The sequence below is a fragment of the Delphinapterus leucas genome, chromosome 20, assembly GCF_059928025.1.
Source record: "Delphinapterus leucas isolate spDelLeu-1000000601 "Yukka" chromosome 20, BTC_Dleu_Yukka2, whole genome shotgun sequence".
Taxonomy (NCBI): Eukaryota; Metazoa; Chordata; class Mammalia; order Artiodactyla; family Monodontidae; genus Delphinapterus; species Delphinapterus leucas.
This window is the reverse complement of record NC_143148.1, coordinates 13,899,609-13,918,363: the sequence shown is the minus strand read 5'-3', so window position 1 is coordinate 13,918,363 and position 18,755 is coordinate 13,899,609. Positions and strand designations below refer to the sequence as shown.

Genomic DNA, 18,755 nt, shown 5'->3' with positions numbered 1-18,755 from the left:
TCTAACAGAGTAGTTTTGCCTGGTTTTGAGCTGTATATAAATGGAAACAACTATCTGGCTTCATTTTTTTTAAAAAAAATTATTTATTTATTTAGGCTGCTCCAGGTCTCAGTTGCAGTGTGCAGGATCTTTAGCGGTGGCATGCAGGATCGTTTATTGCAGTATGCGAACTCTTAATTTGCTACATGCATGTGGGATCTAGTTCCCTGACCAGGGATCGAACCCCGGCCCCCTGCACTGGAAGTGCGGAGTCTTAGCCACTGGACCACCAGGGAAGTCCCTGGCTTCTTTCATTCAACATCATGTCTTTGTGATGCTTCCATGTTATATTTAGCTGTAGCTCATTCCTTTGGTTGTTGTATAGTCTTCCATCATGTGATTAGTCCATGATTTATTGATTGATTTTCCTGTGATGGACATTTGAGTTGTTTCCAGTTTGGGGCTGCTGTGAAATGCTGCTGCTGTTATTCTAGCCCCTGACTTGCAGTGAACACTGTGGTGTGCAGTTCTGTAGGGTAGATACCCGAGAGTGGATTAATGGTCACAGTATTTAGTATGATTCTGCCAAACCTAGTACGTGAGTCCATTCAACCAAAGCTCTTTTAGAAGTCTATTTTTGCACAGAAAGAAGTCACCATGGATTTTTTTTTCAGGCCAAAACATTTAGACAAGCACAGAGCCCATTCTCTTTAGCTTTTCCATTCCATGCCATGCCGTATGGTTGCAGACCCTCTCCATGTTTTCCTCCAGCTGCCTTTTCTCTTCTCTCTCCTTTGATCTCAAGAGTGCTCTCTGTGATGTGCTGTCTGTCTGACTCTCAGCCTATCTCCTCGGCACCTGCTTTACAAGAGGTGATGTAACAGCCCTGGCTGAGACCAGCTTATAGTGGGAGAGTGTCTCCAGGCCCCCAGGACTCAGAGAAGCCTCAGAGAGGGAGACGGGCAAAGGTCCCTGGCACTGGTATAAACGTGTGCCGCCCTCATGGCCCTCGGGGATGGTTAATACCAACAATAACACCAACAACCGCAAAGGAAAAGACTGCTTAAGCAAACCACAAAAACTCATGAGGCAGAAACAGGATGCATTCGATAACATCCAAATAAAGATTTCTTTTAATGAGGACACCATGGAACAAATATCAGATGACAGAGAGGAAAAACAGTATTTAAAGTGTGTAAAATCGGGACTTCCCTGGCAGTCCAGTGGTTAAGACTCCGAGCTTCCACTGCAGGGGGTGTGGGTTTGAGCCCTGGTCGGGGAACTAAGATCCTGCCTGACTCGCGGTGTGGCCAAAAAAAACAAAAAAAGAGAAAGTTTAAAATCAAGGAGAGATTAATATCTAGAATGGAAAAGGGACAGCTGCAAGTCAACAAGAGAAAAAGACAGCCGCTCTGATAGAAAAATGGGCAAAGAGGATGAGGGTGAGGAAGAGACTCCAAAACTCTCTAGACAGGCACCTGAGAAGGTGCTAGAAATTATTGGTAGGAGATCAGGGAAGTGCAAATTGAAACAACAGTGAGCCATCCTATTTGTCTGGCAAAAATTAGAAGCTGGAAAAATGCCAATTGGAGGTTGGGGCCTTGGGGACGGAGAAGCCCTTATGTACTGATAGGGGACAGCCCTTCCTGAGGACCGCTTGGCGCTGCAGTCAAATTAAATGTGTGCGTGGAGCTGTGACCCCACGGTTAGCTCCTGGGTCTTCATACCGAGACCTTCTCCCTCAGTTCCACGTGGGGACATATACAAGGAAGTTCACTGCAATGTTATTTTGGGGGAGGTGGGGGCAGCCTGGGTGTCACCTCCGCAGGCGGGAGAGGGAATAAACAGAAAGGGACAGTCACCAGGGAGGCCTGCAAACCCCCCGCAGCCACAGACCAGGTGTCCACAGAGCAACATGGGTAGGTCCTAAAACACATAATGATGACTGACAGAAAAAGGAAACGCTATTAATATCTTATGATGTAATGCACAATGACACAGAATAATTTTCTGTTATATATACAACTCTGAGGGAAAACTTCATATTTAACATGCAAGTGTGCATTATATAGTGTATGACAGATAAACATATAGTTGTGTTACATAATTATATTAGCCTAAATATCTAATTATATAATTACACATTATATAATCTAATAATATGGTACAAACGTATGTGCCATTACAGTTGTATCAATAAATCAATATTTAACTATGTAACACATAGCAATCTATTATACCTTAACATTTTATGTATAATTTTATTGAACTGCAAGATATTGTTTTGTATAACTTATTAGATGCCATTACATGTTAATAATTTTTCTTTTGGCCACACCACGCGGCATGTGGGAATTTAGCTCCCCAACCAGGGATCGAACCCGTGCCCCCTGCAGTGGAAGCGTGGAATTCTAACCACTGGAGCACCAGGGAGGTCCCAATAATAATTTTAATAGATCCCTGTATCAATCCGTTACCATGTGGTAGGCGCTAATTGGTTTCCTCATGGAATCTTCTCCACAACCCCAAGAGGTGGGGAATATCCTAAATTAGTCTAGTTGACAGATGAGGAAACTGAGGCCTAGAGGCATGAAGCTACCTGCCTGGCAGGAGGTCCAGGTGTGTGTGGCATCCTGTGTTTGGCCTCTAGTCCCCAGAGCTGCCAGTTTTAGGGAACTACAGAGGCCCTTTGCCTCAGACCCCCAGATCCCAAGCCTCTTCCAGCACCCCCTCCCCCCAGGTGGCCAGGAACAGGAAGGAGCTGGTTGCCCCTCTCAGTGCTCCCTTACTTACAAAGACCAGGGTGCTCACCTGCATAAGGGTGGCCCAGCTAGTGGCCCTCATTGGCTCAGGCAGCCCCTGGGGAGACAGAGGATTAGAATTCTGAGGGAGTGTAGCCTGGCCCTAGTGAAGTGGCTTTTTGTTGTAACTGGGAGATTTTACGCAAATATAGAGACAGTATAGTCGAATGGTTAAGAACCTTGGCCCTGGGTTCAAATCCCTGGCTCAGCCTCTGTGTGACCTTGGGCAAGTTACTTCACCTCTCTGTGCTCAGCTTTCCTCATCTGGAAAATGGGCACCATACAAGTACTGACTTCACAAGATTACTGTGAGAACTACAGTCATCCCTCAGCATCCACAGGGGTTTGGTTCCAGGACCCCCTTGGATACCAAAATCTGTGGATGTTCAAGTCCCTTATATAAAATGGTGTAGTATTTGCATTAACCTACGCACATCCTCTGGTAAAATTTACATCATCTTTAGATTACTTATAATACCTATTACAATGTAAATGCGATGGGAATAGTTGTACATACAATGTAAATGCTATGGAAATAGTTGTACACACAATGCAAATGCTATGGAAATAGTTGCGGGCCTGTGGCAAATTCAAGTTTTGCTTTTTGGAAATTTCTGGAATTAAAAAAAAATTTGTTTTTGATCTGCAGTTGGCTGAATCTGCAAATGGAAAACCCACAGATATCGGTGGGGGGGGCGGCTGTACCTCATTTATTCAGGTCGTGTCCTTAAAACCATGCGTGGCAAGGACCATACATTTTTATTTTCTCCTCTAAACAATGTAAATAATAGCAGGATTGTTGTGAGAACTAACGAGATGCAGTGAAAAGGTCGTAGCCCAGAGCCTGAAATGTGACAGGCACGCAAAAGACTGTAGATATTAGATACTATGCCTATTACTCCTGCCTCATAAGTTTTTATAATAATGATGATGATGACGAAGACCATGATGACGCTAGCAACACTTACTTAACATTTTCTATGTGTAGGTAGCTTTTTAAATTATTATTAATTAATTAATTTATTTTGGGCTGCGTTGGGCCTTTGTTGCTCCACGCAGGCTTTCTCTAGTTGCGGTGAGCGGGGTCTACTCTTCATTGCGGTGCACGGGCTTCTCATTGCGGTGGCTTCTTTTGTTGCGGAGCACGGGCTCTAGAGCGCAGGCTCAGTTGTTATGGCTCTCGGGCTTAGTTGCTCCGTGGCATGTGGAATCTTCCTGGACCAGGGATCGAACCCGTGTCCCCAGCATTGGCAGGCGGATTCTTAACCACTGCGACACCAGGGAAGCCCTGTATAGGTAGTTTTTAAATACAATTTTTAAAGGTTACTTTTCAGTTATTACAAAATATTGGCTATATTCCCCGTGTTGTACAGCATGTCCTTGAGCCTATAGTTTGTACCTCCCTAGTAGTTTGTACCTCCTAGTACCCCTAGTTTGTACCTCCCACTCCCCCTCCCCTTTATGGCTCCTTCCCCGCCCCCACTGGTAACCACTAATTTGTTCTCTATTTCTGTGAATCTGCTTCTTTTCTGTTATATTCTCTAGTTTGTTGTATTTTTTAGATTCCACATGTAAGTGATATCATACAGTATTTGTCTTTCTCTGTCTGACTTATTTCATTCAGCATAATGCCCTGCAAGTCCATCCATGTTGCTGCAAAGGGCAAAGTTTTGTTCTTTTTTTATGAGTAGTATTCCATTGTATATATGTACCACATCTTCTTTATACATTCATCTGCTGATGGATATTTAGGATGCTTCCATCTCTTGGCAATTGTAAATAATGCTGCTATGAATATTGGGTGCATGTATCTATTTGAATTAGTGTTTTGGTTTTTTTTTTTTCGGATACATACCCAGGAGTGGAATTGCTGGGTCATATGGTAGTTCTATTTTTAGTTTTTTTGAGAAACTTCCGTACTATTTTCCACAGTGGTTGCATCTGTATTGGTACAGTTTTAAGTGCTGCAAATAATCTAATTTAATCCTTGCAGCAGCCCTGTGAGGTAGGTACTATTAATATCCTCCTTACCAGTTGAGGAAACTGAGGCACAGAGAGGCGAAGTGACTTGTTCAAGGTCACACAAAGGAGTGGCAAGACAGGGATTTGGATCCAGTCTCTCAGAGTCCGTATTTTTAATCACTGTGTATGGTGCTTTTTAAAGCCAGGAGACCTAGTGCGCATCCCTTCTCTGCTGTATGACATCAAGCAGGGGCTGCCTCATTCAGAGCCTCAGTTTGCTCTCTGTGAAACTGAATGATGGCATCTTCCTTATCGCGAAGGGGGAGAGAGGGTAGCTGCCTTAAAGACACCCCCCTAAGCCCGCCCACCCCAAGCGCACCTTTGGCCAAGGTTTGGGGTTTGTAGGCGGGGCTCCGTCAAAGGGGCGTGGCCTTGGCCGTCCTGTTCCAATGGGGACCCGGGGGCGGGGACCTCCTCCCAGCTCTGTCCAGCACACGAGTCCTCCACGCAGTTCCATCTACGCCGCGGGTGCCTCTGTCGTCCCCAGAGGTCTCCGACCCCAACTCGCCCCCAGCCCACCCGTCCAGCCTTCGGCCCCCTCCTTTTAGCCACCGACCTCAGCCCCAGCACCTCTGGCCTCGACATCATGGGTGACGGAGGAGAGGGCGAGGATGAGGTCCAGTTTCTGCGGACGGTGCGTATCTCTGTGTTGGAGTCTCTGGGACTATCTCTCTGGTCTGAGTGTCTCTCTGTCTCCGATGTCTTTGTCCTGATTGCTGGTGGTCTCTGAGACTCTGGGGTCTCTCCTCTGTCCCTTTGGGTGACTGTCACTCCGTCTTTCTCCGTTTCTGTCTCTCTTAGTCTCCCCCATCTTTCTCGTCAGAGAATTAGCAGAATCTGGGACTACAGAATGGGGAGGAGGATCCTCCCTCCTCCACCCTCTCTTCTGACACTAGCGATTTGTCCCAGAGAAGGGGGCCGCTGAGAGAGCACCCCCTCCCACCACTCTGGAAGCAGGCACTTGGGGAAGGTGGTTCTAATTCCTGAGCTTAATTTAGCTGTCCCCTCCCCCACCCCCCACTTAGCCCTAATTCTCTTTTTGCTCCAGACTCTGACCTATTTAAATTCTTGGGAAGAGGGCTGTGGTGGGCTGAAGGACACAACTCCTTTGAACTCCCAGCCCTTGAGGGTCTCCTGAGGGTCCCCCTGTTTCTGGGTCTTCTTTCTTTCCCCACTTGATTTTGGAGAGGATGGTCAGATATGGCTGCTAATGGTCTCTGGGTGGTGTCTCTCCCTAGCTGTCTCTTTGGGTTGTCTGTGTCTATGTCTCTTTCCATCTCTGTCTCCCTGTCTCTGTCTCTGGCTTTGTTCTTCGGCTTCAGGCCCTCTGTGTTTCTCACTGTGTCTTCAACTCTGTCTCTCTCTGCATCTCTGACCCTCGGCAGGCGGGGGGCAGGGATGGGAATTGGAACAACAGGTGTCCCTCCCAGAATAGTCCACTTTTCTGGGGCCTGGGCAGGGGACAGGGAGAGGATGGGGGGAGGGGCTGCCCATCTCGAAGTCCTTGCCACTTTTCCCTCCCAGTGGTTCTACCGGGTGTGGGGCTGTGAATATGGGAGGGGATATTCTCTCTTCTGGGCCAGGTCCGCTGATCCTGCACTAGCCCCTCCCCACCCGCTCCAGGCCCTGGGAAATGCTGACACAGCATTCCGGCCCCAGAATAGGACCCTGGTGAGCCGGCTCTGGTTTCCCGGGAGGGAGGAATGGACAGCTGGGGCTGGTAGTGAAGGATAGGGACAGCTGGACATTCGGCCATGGGAGGAGGCCTAGCTTCACCCTAGACTCTTGCACTGGCTCCAGTCCCTTAGCAGACACCATGGGTTGGGCTCTCCCCTCCTCCCAAGCCCTAATAAGACCGTGGCCATGGCCTTGAGCCCCTGAGCAGCCACTCTACGTCAGACCCCATGCCCAGGGCCTCAGGATAATTATATCCTTGCTGCCCTATCTTCTGAGGTAGGGCCCTATCTTTATCTCCCTGGGAGTTTTGAGGGAAACCGAGGCCTGAGTGGGAGTCACTGACCAAGGTTAAGGCCAGGAAGTGTCATCTCTGGATGCCCCTGGGGGCCAGCCCTCCTGCTTTCATAAGAGGAAAACTGGGCTCAGACTTGCCTGGCTAGCCAGTGTTGGATTCTAGAGTCCTGGCCTTGACATCTCTTGGCCCCAGACTGGGTCCGTTTTCCTGAACTTTACTGAGGTTATGTGGTGGTTTTCTCAAACTTTTTGGATCTCATCCCACTGGTAAGAAATATATTTTATATTGCAACCCAGTACATGCATATATTCACATATGTTATAAAAAATCAACTTTATTGAGCTATAATTGACATGCAATAAATTGTACCCCTTTTAGGTGTTACAGTTGACAAGCTGTACACACCCATGTAACCACCATCATAATCAATAGAACATTTCGTTTAGCCCAGAAAGTTCCCTTTGGCTCTTTGCAGGAATCACCCTGCCCTTCTGCTTTATGTCACCAGAGATTCCATAAGTCACTAACTAGTGTTTCATATAAAATATATGCTCATTTGTCCTGCTTCTTTTGCACACTGTAACATTTTTGACATGAATCCATGTAGTGTGTATCAAGAATTCATTTCTTTTTGTTGCTAAGTAGTATTCCATTGTGTGAATACGCTACAATTTGTTTATCAGTTCACCTGCTGATGGACATTTGGGTTGCCTCCAATTCATGCTATTATGCTCAAATTAGGTGCATCCACACACAACTTTTTTTTTTTTTTTTTTTGTGGTACGCGGGCCTCTGCACTGTTGTGGCCTCTCCCGTTGCGGAGCACAGGCTCCGGACACGCAGGCTCAGCGGCCATGGCTCACGGGCCCAGCCGCTCCGCGGCATGTGGGATCGTCCCGGACCGGGGCACGAACTTGTGTCCCCTGCATCGGCAGGCGGACTCTCAGCCACTGCGCCACCAGGGAAGCCACACACACAACTATTTTTAACTGAAACAAGTTTCATGAAATGTAGGTAGCCCTTAGAACACAAGGGGCATGCTGCTATTTTCTGTTCTTGCTCTACTTTTATTTCACTTTTTAAGCATGATGGGCATAGCCCCCAAGTTCATTTCATTTCCTTTTGATGGGTGGCAACATCCAGCCCTGCCCAGGCTGGGGTTCCTCAAAGCATGGCCCATGTCAAAACCTCCTGGGGGCTGGTTAATGGTCCAGATTCCCTGCTGACCCCAGATCTACTGAATCAGGCTCTTGGTGTTGAGGGGGAGACTGGGGCAGCAAGGAAGTTGCATTTTTAACCAGGCTACCCCCCTTCATTCTGATGCAGGAGAAAGTTAGAGAATCATTGGTGTAGGGATTAGGCTCCCTGTCCCTGGTTTATATCTTGGTTTTGCCATTTGCCTGCTTCCTAACTTTGGGCAAGTGATTTTTATTTTTCTCTCTGAGCCTCAGTTTCCCAATCTGGAAAATGGGGACAAAAATATGTACCATAAGGATTCAATGGGTCCATGCAAATATCTCTCTGGGCTCGTCTCCTCCCACTTTCTCCCTTGCTCCTGATGGCAGCAGCGCCAGGCTGTCTCCCTTGCTTTTTCTGAATACCCATGGCCCCAGGCCTTTGCACAGGCAGACTCCTCTTCCGGGAACTTTCTTCCTCCAGAGATGATCGGGCCTGATTCCTTCTTGTTATTCAGACAAGGCTCAGCTCAAATGTCACCTCCTTGGAGAGGCTGTCACTTCACCCCCCTCACTGATGTCATCTCTACCCCAAACTCTTACATCACCCTGGCTTATTTTTTCCATAACACTTATCACTGAAATTAACATTATAAATTGATTCACCTGTTCATTGCATTTCCCCCCACAAGGATGTCAGCTCCACAAGGACAGGGGATTTGTCTGCTTTGTTCGCTGCTCTATATCCAGTGCCTAGATCGGTGCCTGGCACATAGCAGATGCGTATTCAGTGTCTATTAGATGAATGTAAAGCCCTGAGCACGAGGTGTAGCACAGCACGTACTTAATAAATGCAAGCTGTATGAGCCCTGTGAATACACGGCATATGCCAAGATGTCGGGGTTGGGGGTAATAGGACAGAGCAGTCCTGGGGCCTCCGGCCGACAGGATGAATCTCTCTCCCTCCTCCCAGGCTGACAGAAAGAATGAGGGCTGCCTGTGTGGGGTGAAGCCCAGGATTTGCTGGAAGGGCTGGAGTCTGTGTGACTTCAGGCAGAACGCCTAGCCTCCTTGAACCTGTTTCCTTTGCTGTAAAATGGAATAATCACTGTCTTCACTGTGGTTAATCACTGCGGTCTCCATCTGTTTTTTTTTCCCATCAATTTTGAGTGAAACCTCTATCAGTAAAAATGTGGAGCAAGCCCCCACATACATTTATATTAGTTATGAATGTAATATGGGCTATTCTACTAACATATCAAGAGGTGGTCTAACGTTCTAAAAGTGGCATATTGGGACTTCCCTGGTGGTCCAGTGTTTAAGACTCCACACTTCCACTGCAGGGGGTGTGGGCTCGATCCCTGGTCGGGAAACTAAGACCCTGCAAGGGAAACTAAGATCCCACAAGCTGCACCGGCTGTGTGACCTCAGGCAAATCACTTCACCTCTCTAGGCCTCAGTTTCCACAGGTTCACATACTAGGACTTACCTCAGAAGGTTGTTTATTTTACTTAAAATTTAAATTTATACCCTCGAGATTATTTCAAACTTAGAGAAAAGTTGCAAGGTTAGCTCAGAGAACTCCCATGTGGCCTTCAGTCATTTCCCCCAAATGTTAGGATGTAGCATGTCTGCTTTATCATTCCCTCCATCTCTCCCTCCCTCTCTCTCCCTATTTTTTTCCTAAGCTGTTTGAGAGTTAGCTGTGGACATGATACCCTTAACCCCTAAATCCTTCAGTGTCTGTTTCCTAAAACACAAGGGATGTCTCTCAGAAAACCACAGCACAGTTATCAAAATCGGGAGATTTCGTATGGCTATGATACCATCATCTACTTCAGTCTGTTTCACCTTTCACCACTTGTCTCTATACCATCTTTTATGGCATTTCCCCTCCATCCAGGATCCAGTCCAGACTCTGGCACTGCATTCAGGAGTCATTAGACAGCACTCCTTAAATGAGAGCTACTATTAAAATAACACACAAAAGAAGAATTAGATAAGGCTGAACTTAAAAGCCATTTAACTTGAGGCGCTCATATCTTCCACCCTCCAGTGACTCACCTTGTGGACCCCCACCTGGGAGTCCTCTGGAGTCAGTTGGACGGGGGTTCAGATCCCAGCTGCTTCTCTTATCAGCCGTGTGGCCTTGGACAAGCCATGTCCCCTCATTGAGCCTCAGTTTCCCCATTTTAACGTGGGGATGCCACTGGCTTGGATCTCATGGGGGTGTTAGAAGCATGTACAGTGCTCAACACGGGCCCCTACTTGATAAATGGCGAGGGTGGCTATTATTAGTCACATCTTTTTCACGAGGAGAAAGGGCCAGGTGGGTGGCCCACGGTACAGTGTCTGCGGGATGCGGGTGGGATGCGGGCGCCCACCCTGACCCTCTGCCCGTCCCCAGGATGACGAGATGGTCCTGCAGTGCAGCGCCATGGTGCTCAAGGAGCAGCTCAAGCTCTGCCTGGCCGCCGAGGGCTTCGGCAACCGCCTCTGCTTCCTGGAGCCCACCAGCAACGCCCAGGTCTGTGCAGGATGGAAGGAAGAGGGGGCCTGAGGGGCAGAGAGCCTGGGGCCCAAAGAAGAGGGGTCTGGGAGTCTGGAGAGGGGATGCTGACAGGAGGGGGAATAGGGAGGGGGGCTAAGAGGGAAAGGGGGCTGGAGGTCTGAGGAGGGGAGCTGGGGTCCTGGGGGAAGAGGGAGGGGGTCTAAGGAGATAGAAGGTCTTGAGTTCAAAGAAGAGGGGATCTGAAGGGGGTGCTGATAGGAGAGAAGATGGGAGGGGGCTTACGGGGGAAAGGGGCAGGGGTCTGAGGTGGGTGGAGGTCTGAGGAGGGAGGGGCAGGGGGTCTTAGGAGGCAGGTGTCTGAGGGGGCAGAGGGTCTTCAATCCAAAGCAGAACAGCCTGGAGGGTCAGGGGGTGCCCGCAGGGGGCTGACTGGGGAGGGGGTTGGAGGCTGAGAGGTGGGGGGAGCCTGGGGTCTGAGGCTGAGGTGAACTCAGGCTCTGAGGGAGGAGGTGACCTGGGGGGATGGGGCGGAGGCTGGGAGAGGGAGGAGACCTGGAGTTTGATGGGGGAGGAGGCCAGGGGCCTGAGGTGGGCAGAGAGTCTTGGGTCCAAGGGGGAGGGTGTCTAAGTGCTTGAGGTGCCTGGGTGGGAGCCTGAGGCAGGAGGTGTGAGGTGGGGCCTTGCTCCTGGGACTTTGAAGCAGTGTTCACAGGTGTCTGAGGGAGAGGGCAGGAGCTGAGACTGTCTGCTTGTTACAGCGGGAGCTGGGGCTTCCTTTGGGGTTGGAGAGATTTGCGTTTTCTGCCGGGAGGGCAAGGAGGGGGCTCCGGGAGTCAGATGGGTGGAATAAGTCTGACAGGGGCTGAGGCTTCCTATGGGATTAGGTGTGCTGTGGAAACTTCTGTGAGGTTCGGGTGGGGTACAGGGGTATGAGGGAGGAGGCAGAGCAGAGGTGTCTTCTGGGATGTTGGTGCGAATTCAGGGTGTTTGAAGCGGGAGGCAGAGGGCAGGGCTTCTTGGAGGGTTGGGGTCGGGTCTGGGTCTCTAAGGGGTGTAGGTATTTAGACTAGGGGCAGGGCGTGCACCAGCACTCTGGAGCCTTCAGGTCCACCATTCACATCTCCCCACCTCCCAGAATGTGCCCCCCGATCTGGCCATCTGTTGCTTCGTCCTGGAGCAGTCCCTGTCCGTCCGAGCCCTGCAGGAGATGCTGGCCAACACCGTGGAGGCCGGCGTGGAGGTGAGGCTCCCACCCAGGTGGGATGGGTGGCAGGGACGGGTGGGAGGACCTGGGGGTCATTTACCATCTGTTCTTCTTCCTCTCTCTGCCCTGCCCCCCACAGGCCCTCAATTTGGATAAGTGGGTAGGTCTGGCCTTGGGTGTCATCTGTCCTTGCCACCTCTCCTGACCCCAGGTGGCCCTCTTGGGTCCACACCCTGCACACAGGGGCTGGGGGTTCTTCCCCACCCCTGTTGTCAGGGTCTGTGGAACCCAGAACAGGCCAGGCAGGAAGGAAGGAAGGGGGTGGGGGCTTTTGAGCCCCTGTTCTCCCACCTGCTCCTTTCTCCTCTTTTCCATCCTTTCCTCCGACCCTCCTAGCTCTTCTCCGCATGGGACCTCTCCCCTCATCACCTCCCTCCATCCCAAGTGTGAGTCCCCTCTGGACCCACATGGTGGGTCCACCATGTGATCACGCGGCCCCATCACATGGCCCCCTCAGAGCATGGGCATGTGAGAGCTGGGATGGGGGGCATGATGCCATCGAGTGCTGGTGTACCCACCCACTCCCAAGAGGCGCAGAGTCTTCTTGGGCCCGGGGGTGTGCGGCAGTACAGGGCAGGTCCCTGCGGGTGATGCTCCAATGTTTAACAGCTGGTAGGACAGTACCGGTGCACAGCTGTGTTATGACAGGTGAGAGCAGAGGGAGCTAAAGTCTGTGGAACACGAGATACGGGGGCTTCCCTGAGTGACCCCAGGTATCTGAACCTCTGGAAGAGGGGTTCAGCCCCCTGAGTGACTCTGGGGCCTGGTTAACAGGTTGAAGGACAGAGTGGGCTTTGGGGAATAGAAAACACCCCACCCACAGGCTTCTCAGAGACACAGACCTTGCTTCCCCTGGAAGCAGGGAAACTGAGGCAGAGACTCTGTTGTGGGTCTGAGCTGAGGCTTCTTCGCATCCAGGCCCGAGCATGGTGTCTTCCGGGAAGTGTATTCCCACCTGAGATAGGCCAGATGTTTCAGGGGGGTCTATTCTCAGTCTCTGTCCTCCCCTGCCCCCTGCAGTCATCCCAGGGCGGGGGACACAGGACACTCCTGTATGGCCATGCCATCCTGCTCCGGCACTCGCACAGCGGCATGGTAAGTGCATCCGGGAGGGGCCGGGGCGGGGGCAGGGGCCAGGGAGTGCAACGCCCGCCGGGTGGCTGACTCCCCTCTACAACCCTAGTACCTGAGCTGCCTCACCACCTCCCGCTCCATGACTGACAAGCTGGCCTTCGACGTGGGACTGCAGGAGGACGCAACAGGTGCAGGGGCTGGAGGGAGGGGCTACGATGGGGACGCCGCAGGCAGGGAGTTGGGATGCAGAAGGTCTGCAGAACCCCGGGAGCGGGCATGGGGATGTTCCAGGGGCAAAGATGGGGGGCTTTGGGGCTGAGAGTCTGGGGGTGTGGATGAATACATTCTGGACAGAGAGACTCGGGCAAGCCGGCAGAGAGTCTGAGGACAGGAACCGGGGACTGTGAGGCAGAGAGTTGGGGGCAGTAAGAGGAGAGCTTGGGACGGAGGGCTTGGGAGGCTCCGTGGCTGGGAATGCCTTGGGGAAGAGCGTTCTGGGCAGCCCTCACCCCGCCCCCACCCATAGGAGAGGCCTGTTGGTGGACGACACACCCCGCCTCCAAGCAGAGGTCAGAAGGAGAGAAGGTCCGAGTTGGGGATGACCTCATCCTCGTCAGCGTCTCCTCTGAGCGCTACCTGGTGAGTAGCACCTCCCTCACCACAGCTCCTACTGCCCCCGGGGCTGGGGGCACACGGGATCCACCCCATCTCCTCCTCATTGGTTTGCCTGGTCTCTGGTCCCAACGTCCTGACTCCCAATTTCCAGTTTCCATCCAATTTCTGGTTTCTGACGCCCCATTTCCTGACTTGATCTCGGTTTCTTTTCTTTCTTTTTTTTTTTTTTTTTTGCGGTACGCGGGCCTCTTACTGTTGTGGCCTCTCCCGTTGTGGAGCACAGGCTCCGGACGCGCAGGCTCAGTGGCCATGGCTCATGGTCCCAGCCGCTCCGCGGCATGTGGGATTTTCCCGGACTGGGGCACGAACCCGTGTCCCCTGCATCGGCAGGCGGACTCTCAACCACTGCGCCACCAGGGAAGCCCGATCTCTGTTTCTTGATCTGTGACCTGTAATTTTTGGTCTCCTGTCTTCTGGTTTCCTGGCTTCCACCCTTGGTTTCTGACTCACTCTGGAACTATTGCTCACCCCCCATTATCTCTGACCACCACATCCTGGTTGCCCACAGCACCTGTCAACGGCCAGTGGGGAGCTCCAGGTTGACGCCTCCTTCATGCAGACACTGTGGAACATGAACCCCATCTGCTCTGGCTGCGAAGAGGGTGAGGACCCCAGACCTCTGACCCCTAACCTAAGACCCCCAAAACAGACCTTCAGCATTGCCCCTCAGACCCCAAACCAAGATCTCCAAATTATGACCCTCATACTTAGATCTCCAACTGGCCACCAATCTGGAACCCTAGAGCTCAGACCTCGAAACCTAAAACTCAGTATCAGACTCTCCTAATTCAGACCCCAAAGCTTAGAACATCGAATTTGTAGCTTATCCCTCAGACCCCAAGCCTCAGATGACAAGCACATGTGACCTCAGCCCCCCAAATTCAAACTCAGATCCCCAAACTAAGAACCCTAATTCAGACCCCAAACCTCAGCCAATCAACTTCACACCTCCAACTTTAACCTCAAATCTCCAAAATCATCTCCCAGTTTGTAGACCCTCATGCTGAGACCCTAAAGCATGAACCCAAAACTTTGAACCCAATTCTCACACCCCAAACCTCAGAGCCCTAAGCCAGACCCAAGCTGAGATGCAAGCCACAAATCTCAAAACTCAGGCCTTAATCTCAGACCCCGAAACTCAGACCCGCCAACTTCTAACTACTACAAAGCTCACATCTCCCCAGACTCAGACGCCAGAGCTAAGCCTTCCAAACCTCAGACCTCAAACCTCAGATACCAGCCTCAGACCTCCAAAATAACACTCAAAATTCAGACCCTGACTTCAGACTCAACCATCATACCTCTAAACCCAGACCCCCATATCAAGCCCTGGAACTCAAACCTCAGAATCAGGGAACATTAGACCCAAATCTCTAATGACATTCTCTGAAGCCAACCTCGAAAATCCAAACTGAGACCTTTAAACCCCAGACCCACAAACCTCCCAGCCTCAGCCCTGCACACCCAGACCCCCAACATTAGATCCCCAACCTCAGACCCCAAATCTCATGCCCCTACTTCAGGCCTCAATCTGAGCCCAAATCTCAGACTACAACTTTGTACCTTGAAACTCAGATCTCCAGCTGCAGACCCCCAAACCCAGCCCCCAGCTTCCCACAGGGCAGAAGCAGGGCCTGCAAACTCCATTATGGCTCCCAGGCCTTTCTGGGGCTCCAGCTTCCCAATGACCACTTTCCTTTGCTCCTGTCCAGGGTATGTGACCGGGGGCCATGTCCTCCGCCTCTTTCATGGACACATGGATGAATGTCTGACCATTTCCCCTGCTGACAGTGATGACCAGCGCAGGTCTGGGCTTGGGGACAAGAGGGTCTGGCGTCTTCGGGCCAGAAGGGGGATGGCAAAGGTTGGCTAGGGGGGCCTGGAACCCTAGGATTAGGGATCAGATTCTGGGGGGCTGGAGCCTGAACTCTTGACCTCACTCTCTTCCATGTACCCAGACTTGTCTACTATGAGGGGGGATCTGTGTGCACCCACGCCCGCTCCCTCTGGAGACTGGAGCCACTGAGAATCAGGTAGGGGTCAGGGGCAGAGGAGGCAGGCTGGGGGAGGGGCTAGGGGTTCCTGGGGGCCCTGGGAGGAGAAGAGTGTCTTGAAGGAAGAACTGAGGAAGAGACTGGAGGGTTTTGAGGGAAAATCTGGGGAGTCTAAGAGAGCAATAAAGGTCCCCAGGGTCCTAGAATCCTGGAGGAAAAAGAGGTCTTGGGGGTAGTGGAGGTTCCTGAGGGAGAGATCAGGGTCTCGAGTGAAATTGTGGGGAAAGGAGGGGAGAAAATGACAGATCTGGGAAAACTGGAGACACTGAAATCATCTGGGCAGCTCTGAGGAAGTGGTGAGGGCCTGAGAGAAGATTGGGGCTCTTAAAGGAAGGCTGGGGGTCCTAAGAAGGATTTGAGGGCTCCAAGGAAGATTTGGGCACCCTGGAACAGGGCTGAGGGCTTGAGGAGGTTTCAACCAAGACTATGGTGTCCATGGGAGAACTGGGGGGCCTCTGACCTCTCCCTCATCCTCACCCTCTGCAGCTGGAGTGGGAGCCACCTGCGCTGGGGCCAGCCGCTCCGCATCCGGCATGTCACCACCGGGCGGTACTTGGCACTCGTTGAGGACCAGGGCCTAGTGGTGGTTGACGCCAGCAAGGCCCACACCAAGGCCACTTCCTTCTGCTTCCGAGTCTCCAAGGTCGGTGGGGTCAGGATACCCTCCCTCAGCTGGAGCCCCAAATCCCGCCCCAGCCCCCACCACTCTGCAGTCTCTTGGGGGGGATCCCCCATTAAATGCACAAGCAGAGGAGGCTGACCTCTGTCCCCTGCCCCTGTAGGAGAAGCTGGATACGGCCCCCAAGCGGGATGTGGAGGGCATGGGCCCCCCTGAAATCAAATATGGGGAGTCCCTGTGCTTTGTGCAGCACGTGGCCTCAGGCCTGTGGCTCACCTATGCTGCCCCGGACCCCAAGGCCCTGCGGCTCGGCGTGCTCAAGAAGAAGGTGGGCACCTGGCAGAGGGAAGGGGTGGGGTACAGGCTGGGGCAGGAAGGGGACTGGGGGTGATGATGCTTGAGCCTTTAGGAGTTTGAGGTTGGGATTGAGAGAAAGACAAAGACTGAGAGAGAAAACGAGATTGAGAGAGACAGGAAAAAAGAAAGAATACATATATGAAGAGAAAGAGAGAAGTATAGACAGACATGGGGACAGACAAATAGAGAAAGACAGAGACAGAGAGACAGAAATAAGAAAGACAGAGGTGGAGAGAAAAAGATGAATAATAACAGACTGAGAATACCATTCAACCAATTATTGAGTACCCCAGGTGTTGTGGATGTATGTGTGGACAAATAGCTGAGCTATACAGACCTGTTCCCTGCCTTCCCTGTGCTCAGACACTGTGACTAAACCCTCTCTAATGAAGTACACAGTTTTACAACCAAACAGTGGGAAAGCTACTTTTGACAGAGGGAACACCAGGTGCAAAGGCCCTGCAGTTGGGATGAGGTTGGCCTGTTGCAATCACTGAAAGGAGATCTAGTTTGGTTGGAGGAGAGTGAGCGAGGGGTGAGTCGTGGGAGATGAGGACAGAGAGGGGACGGGAAGAGATCAGGCAGAGCCTTGTGGGCCACTGGGGAGGGTCCTGGCTTTACTCTGGATGAGATGGAGCCACAAGATAGTCTTGAGCAAGCCAGGGCACGGGGGGTGGTGCCCTGATTCAGGTTCACAGGGTTCTTGAGCTGCTTATGGGAACAGGCTATGGGGGTGGGCAGAGCTGGAGAAGGAAGACCAGGGCAGGTCTGCACTGGTACAGGTGGAGGATGACAGTGGACAGCACCGGGGTGGGGACTGTGGAGTGAGGAAAGGGGCAGAGTCTGGTCGTATTCCGAGGGCAGAGCCAACAGGATTTTCTGACAGACTGGATATCAGGGGGAGAGGGAGAGGGACTGAGGATGAGACCATGATTTTTGTCCTTTTCTGCCCTGAGCGGATGGAAGGAGGGAAGTGCCATTAACTGAGTCAGGGACAGCCAAGTATGAGCTCAGGAGGACGGGCCCCAATGCCTAGAACAGAGCCACTCAATAGACTTGCTGAGTGAATCAGTGAGAAGACTAGGGCGGCACCTGTTTGTGAAAAATGAGGCTGAAGTTGGATACAACAGCAGAGGATGTAGAGATGGGCCTGGGCCAGAGAGGGCAATGTGGGAGTCGTCAGCAGGTGGATGGTATTTACAGCTGCTGGACGGGATGGGGTCCTGGGGAGGTCAGCTCAGGGGCAAGCCGGCAGCCACGATGGTCTCACCTCCCAGAAAGGTGTTCAGGCGTTCTGTCTGGGACATGTTAAGTTTGGGATGCCATTAGAGCTTTCTGGTGGGGGGATGTTAAGTCAGTAGTAGATACAAATGGAGAGGGTCTGGCCTGGAGAAAGATAAGATAGAGAGAGACAGAGAGGGAGAGACAGGGAGAATCAAAGAGGGACAGAGAAAGAGAGAAAGAAAGAGAATAGATAGCTAGTGGGAAGCAGCCACATAGCACAGGGAGATCAGCTCGGTGGTTTGTGACCACCGAGAGGGGTGGGATAGGGAGGGTGGGAGGGAGGGAGACGCAAGAGGGAAGAGATATGGGAACATATGTTTATGTATAACTAATTCACTTTGTTATAAAGCAGAAACTAACACACCATTGTAAAGCAATTATACTCCAATAAACATGTTAAAAAAAAAAAAAGGAAAGAGGTAGAGAGAGAGATGGACATAGCGACAGAGAGGGAGAGACAGAGCATGGGATAGGCATGAGAGAGACAGAGAGACAGAGACAAAGACAGACAGACAGAAACAAAGAGGACAGAGACAGAGGGTGAGAGGAGAGACCTGGGGGGGGGAAAAGAGAGAGGAGTTGAGAATGAAAGACACAGGGACAGATGAAGAGGGACTAGGGGCGGAGCTGGCAGAGAGATTCCGTAGAGGATGGGGGCAATTTGGGGGCTAGAGTCTGGGTGGAGGTCTCGGGAGCATGGCCCTGGCTGGCTGAGCCCCTCCTGACGTCTCTCTCCCACCACTGTCAGGCCATTCTGCACCAGGAAGGCCACATGGACGACGCGCTGTCACTGACCCGCTGTCAGCAGGAGGAGTCCCAGGCCGCCCGCATGATCTACAGCACTGGCGGCCTCTACAACCACTTCATCAAGTGAGCCACCCGGCCCGCTCTGCCCTGGGGGCCAGGCCACACCTTGACCCCACGCTCCTGGTGTTCATGCGCCAGACCATTTAATCTCTACCTCTGA

General features: G+C 51.7%; 1 protein-coding gene across 1 annotated transcript in view; it reads left to right on the top strand.

The window, feature by feature from the left end:
• Window positions 1-1,894: 1,894 nt before the first annotated feature.
• RYR1 (ryanodine receptor 1) overlaps window positions 1,895-18,755 on the top strand; it is a 121,202-nt gene continuing 104,341 nt past the window's right edge. Inside the window, exons 1-13 of the mRNA XM_089903499.1 lie at window positions 1,895-1,898; window positions 5,351-5,436; window positions 10,357-10,476; window positions 11,519-11,701; window positions 12,746-12,820; window positions 12,909-12,987; window positions 13,326-13,438; window positions 13,983-14,076; window positions 15,187-15,280; window positions 15,433-15,507; window positions 16,015-16,171; window positions 16,311-16,475; window positions 18,537-18,658. Of these exons, the coding sequence (XP_089759625.1) occupies window positions 1,895-1,898; window positions 5,351-5,436; window positions 10,357-10,476; window positions 11,519-11,701; window positions 12,746-12,820; window positions 12,909-12,987; window positions 13,326-13,438; window positions 13,983-14,076; window positions 15,187-15,280; window positions 15,433-15,507; window positions 16,015-16,171; window positions 16,311-16,475; window positions 18,537-18,658 (1,367 nt within the window). The remainder of the gene's footprint in view (window positions 1,899-5,350; window positions 5,437-10,356; window positions 10,477-11,518; window positions 11,702-12,745; window positions 12,821-12,908; window positions 12,988-13,325; window positions 13,439-13,982; window positions 14,077-15,186; window positions 15,281-15,432; window positions 15,508-16,014; window positions 16,172-16,310; window positions 16,476-18,536; window positions 18,659-18,755) is intronic.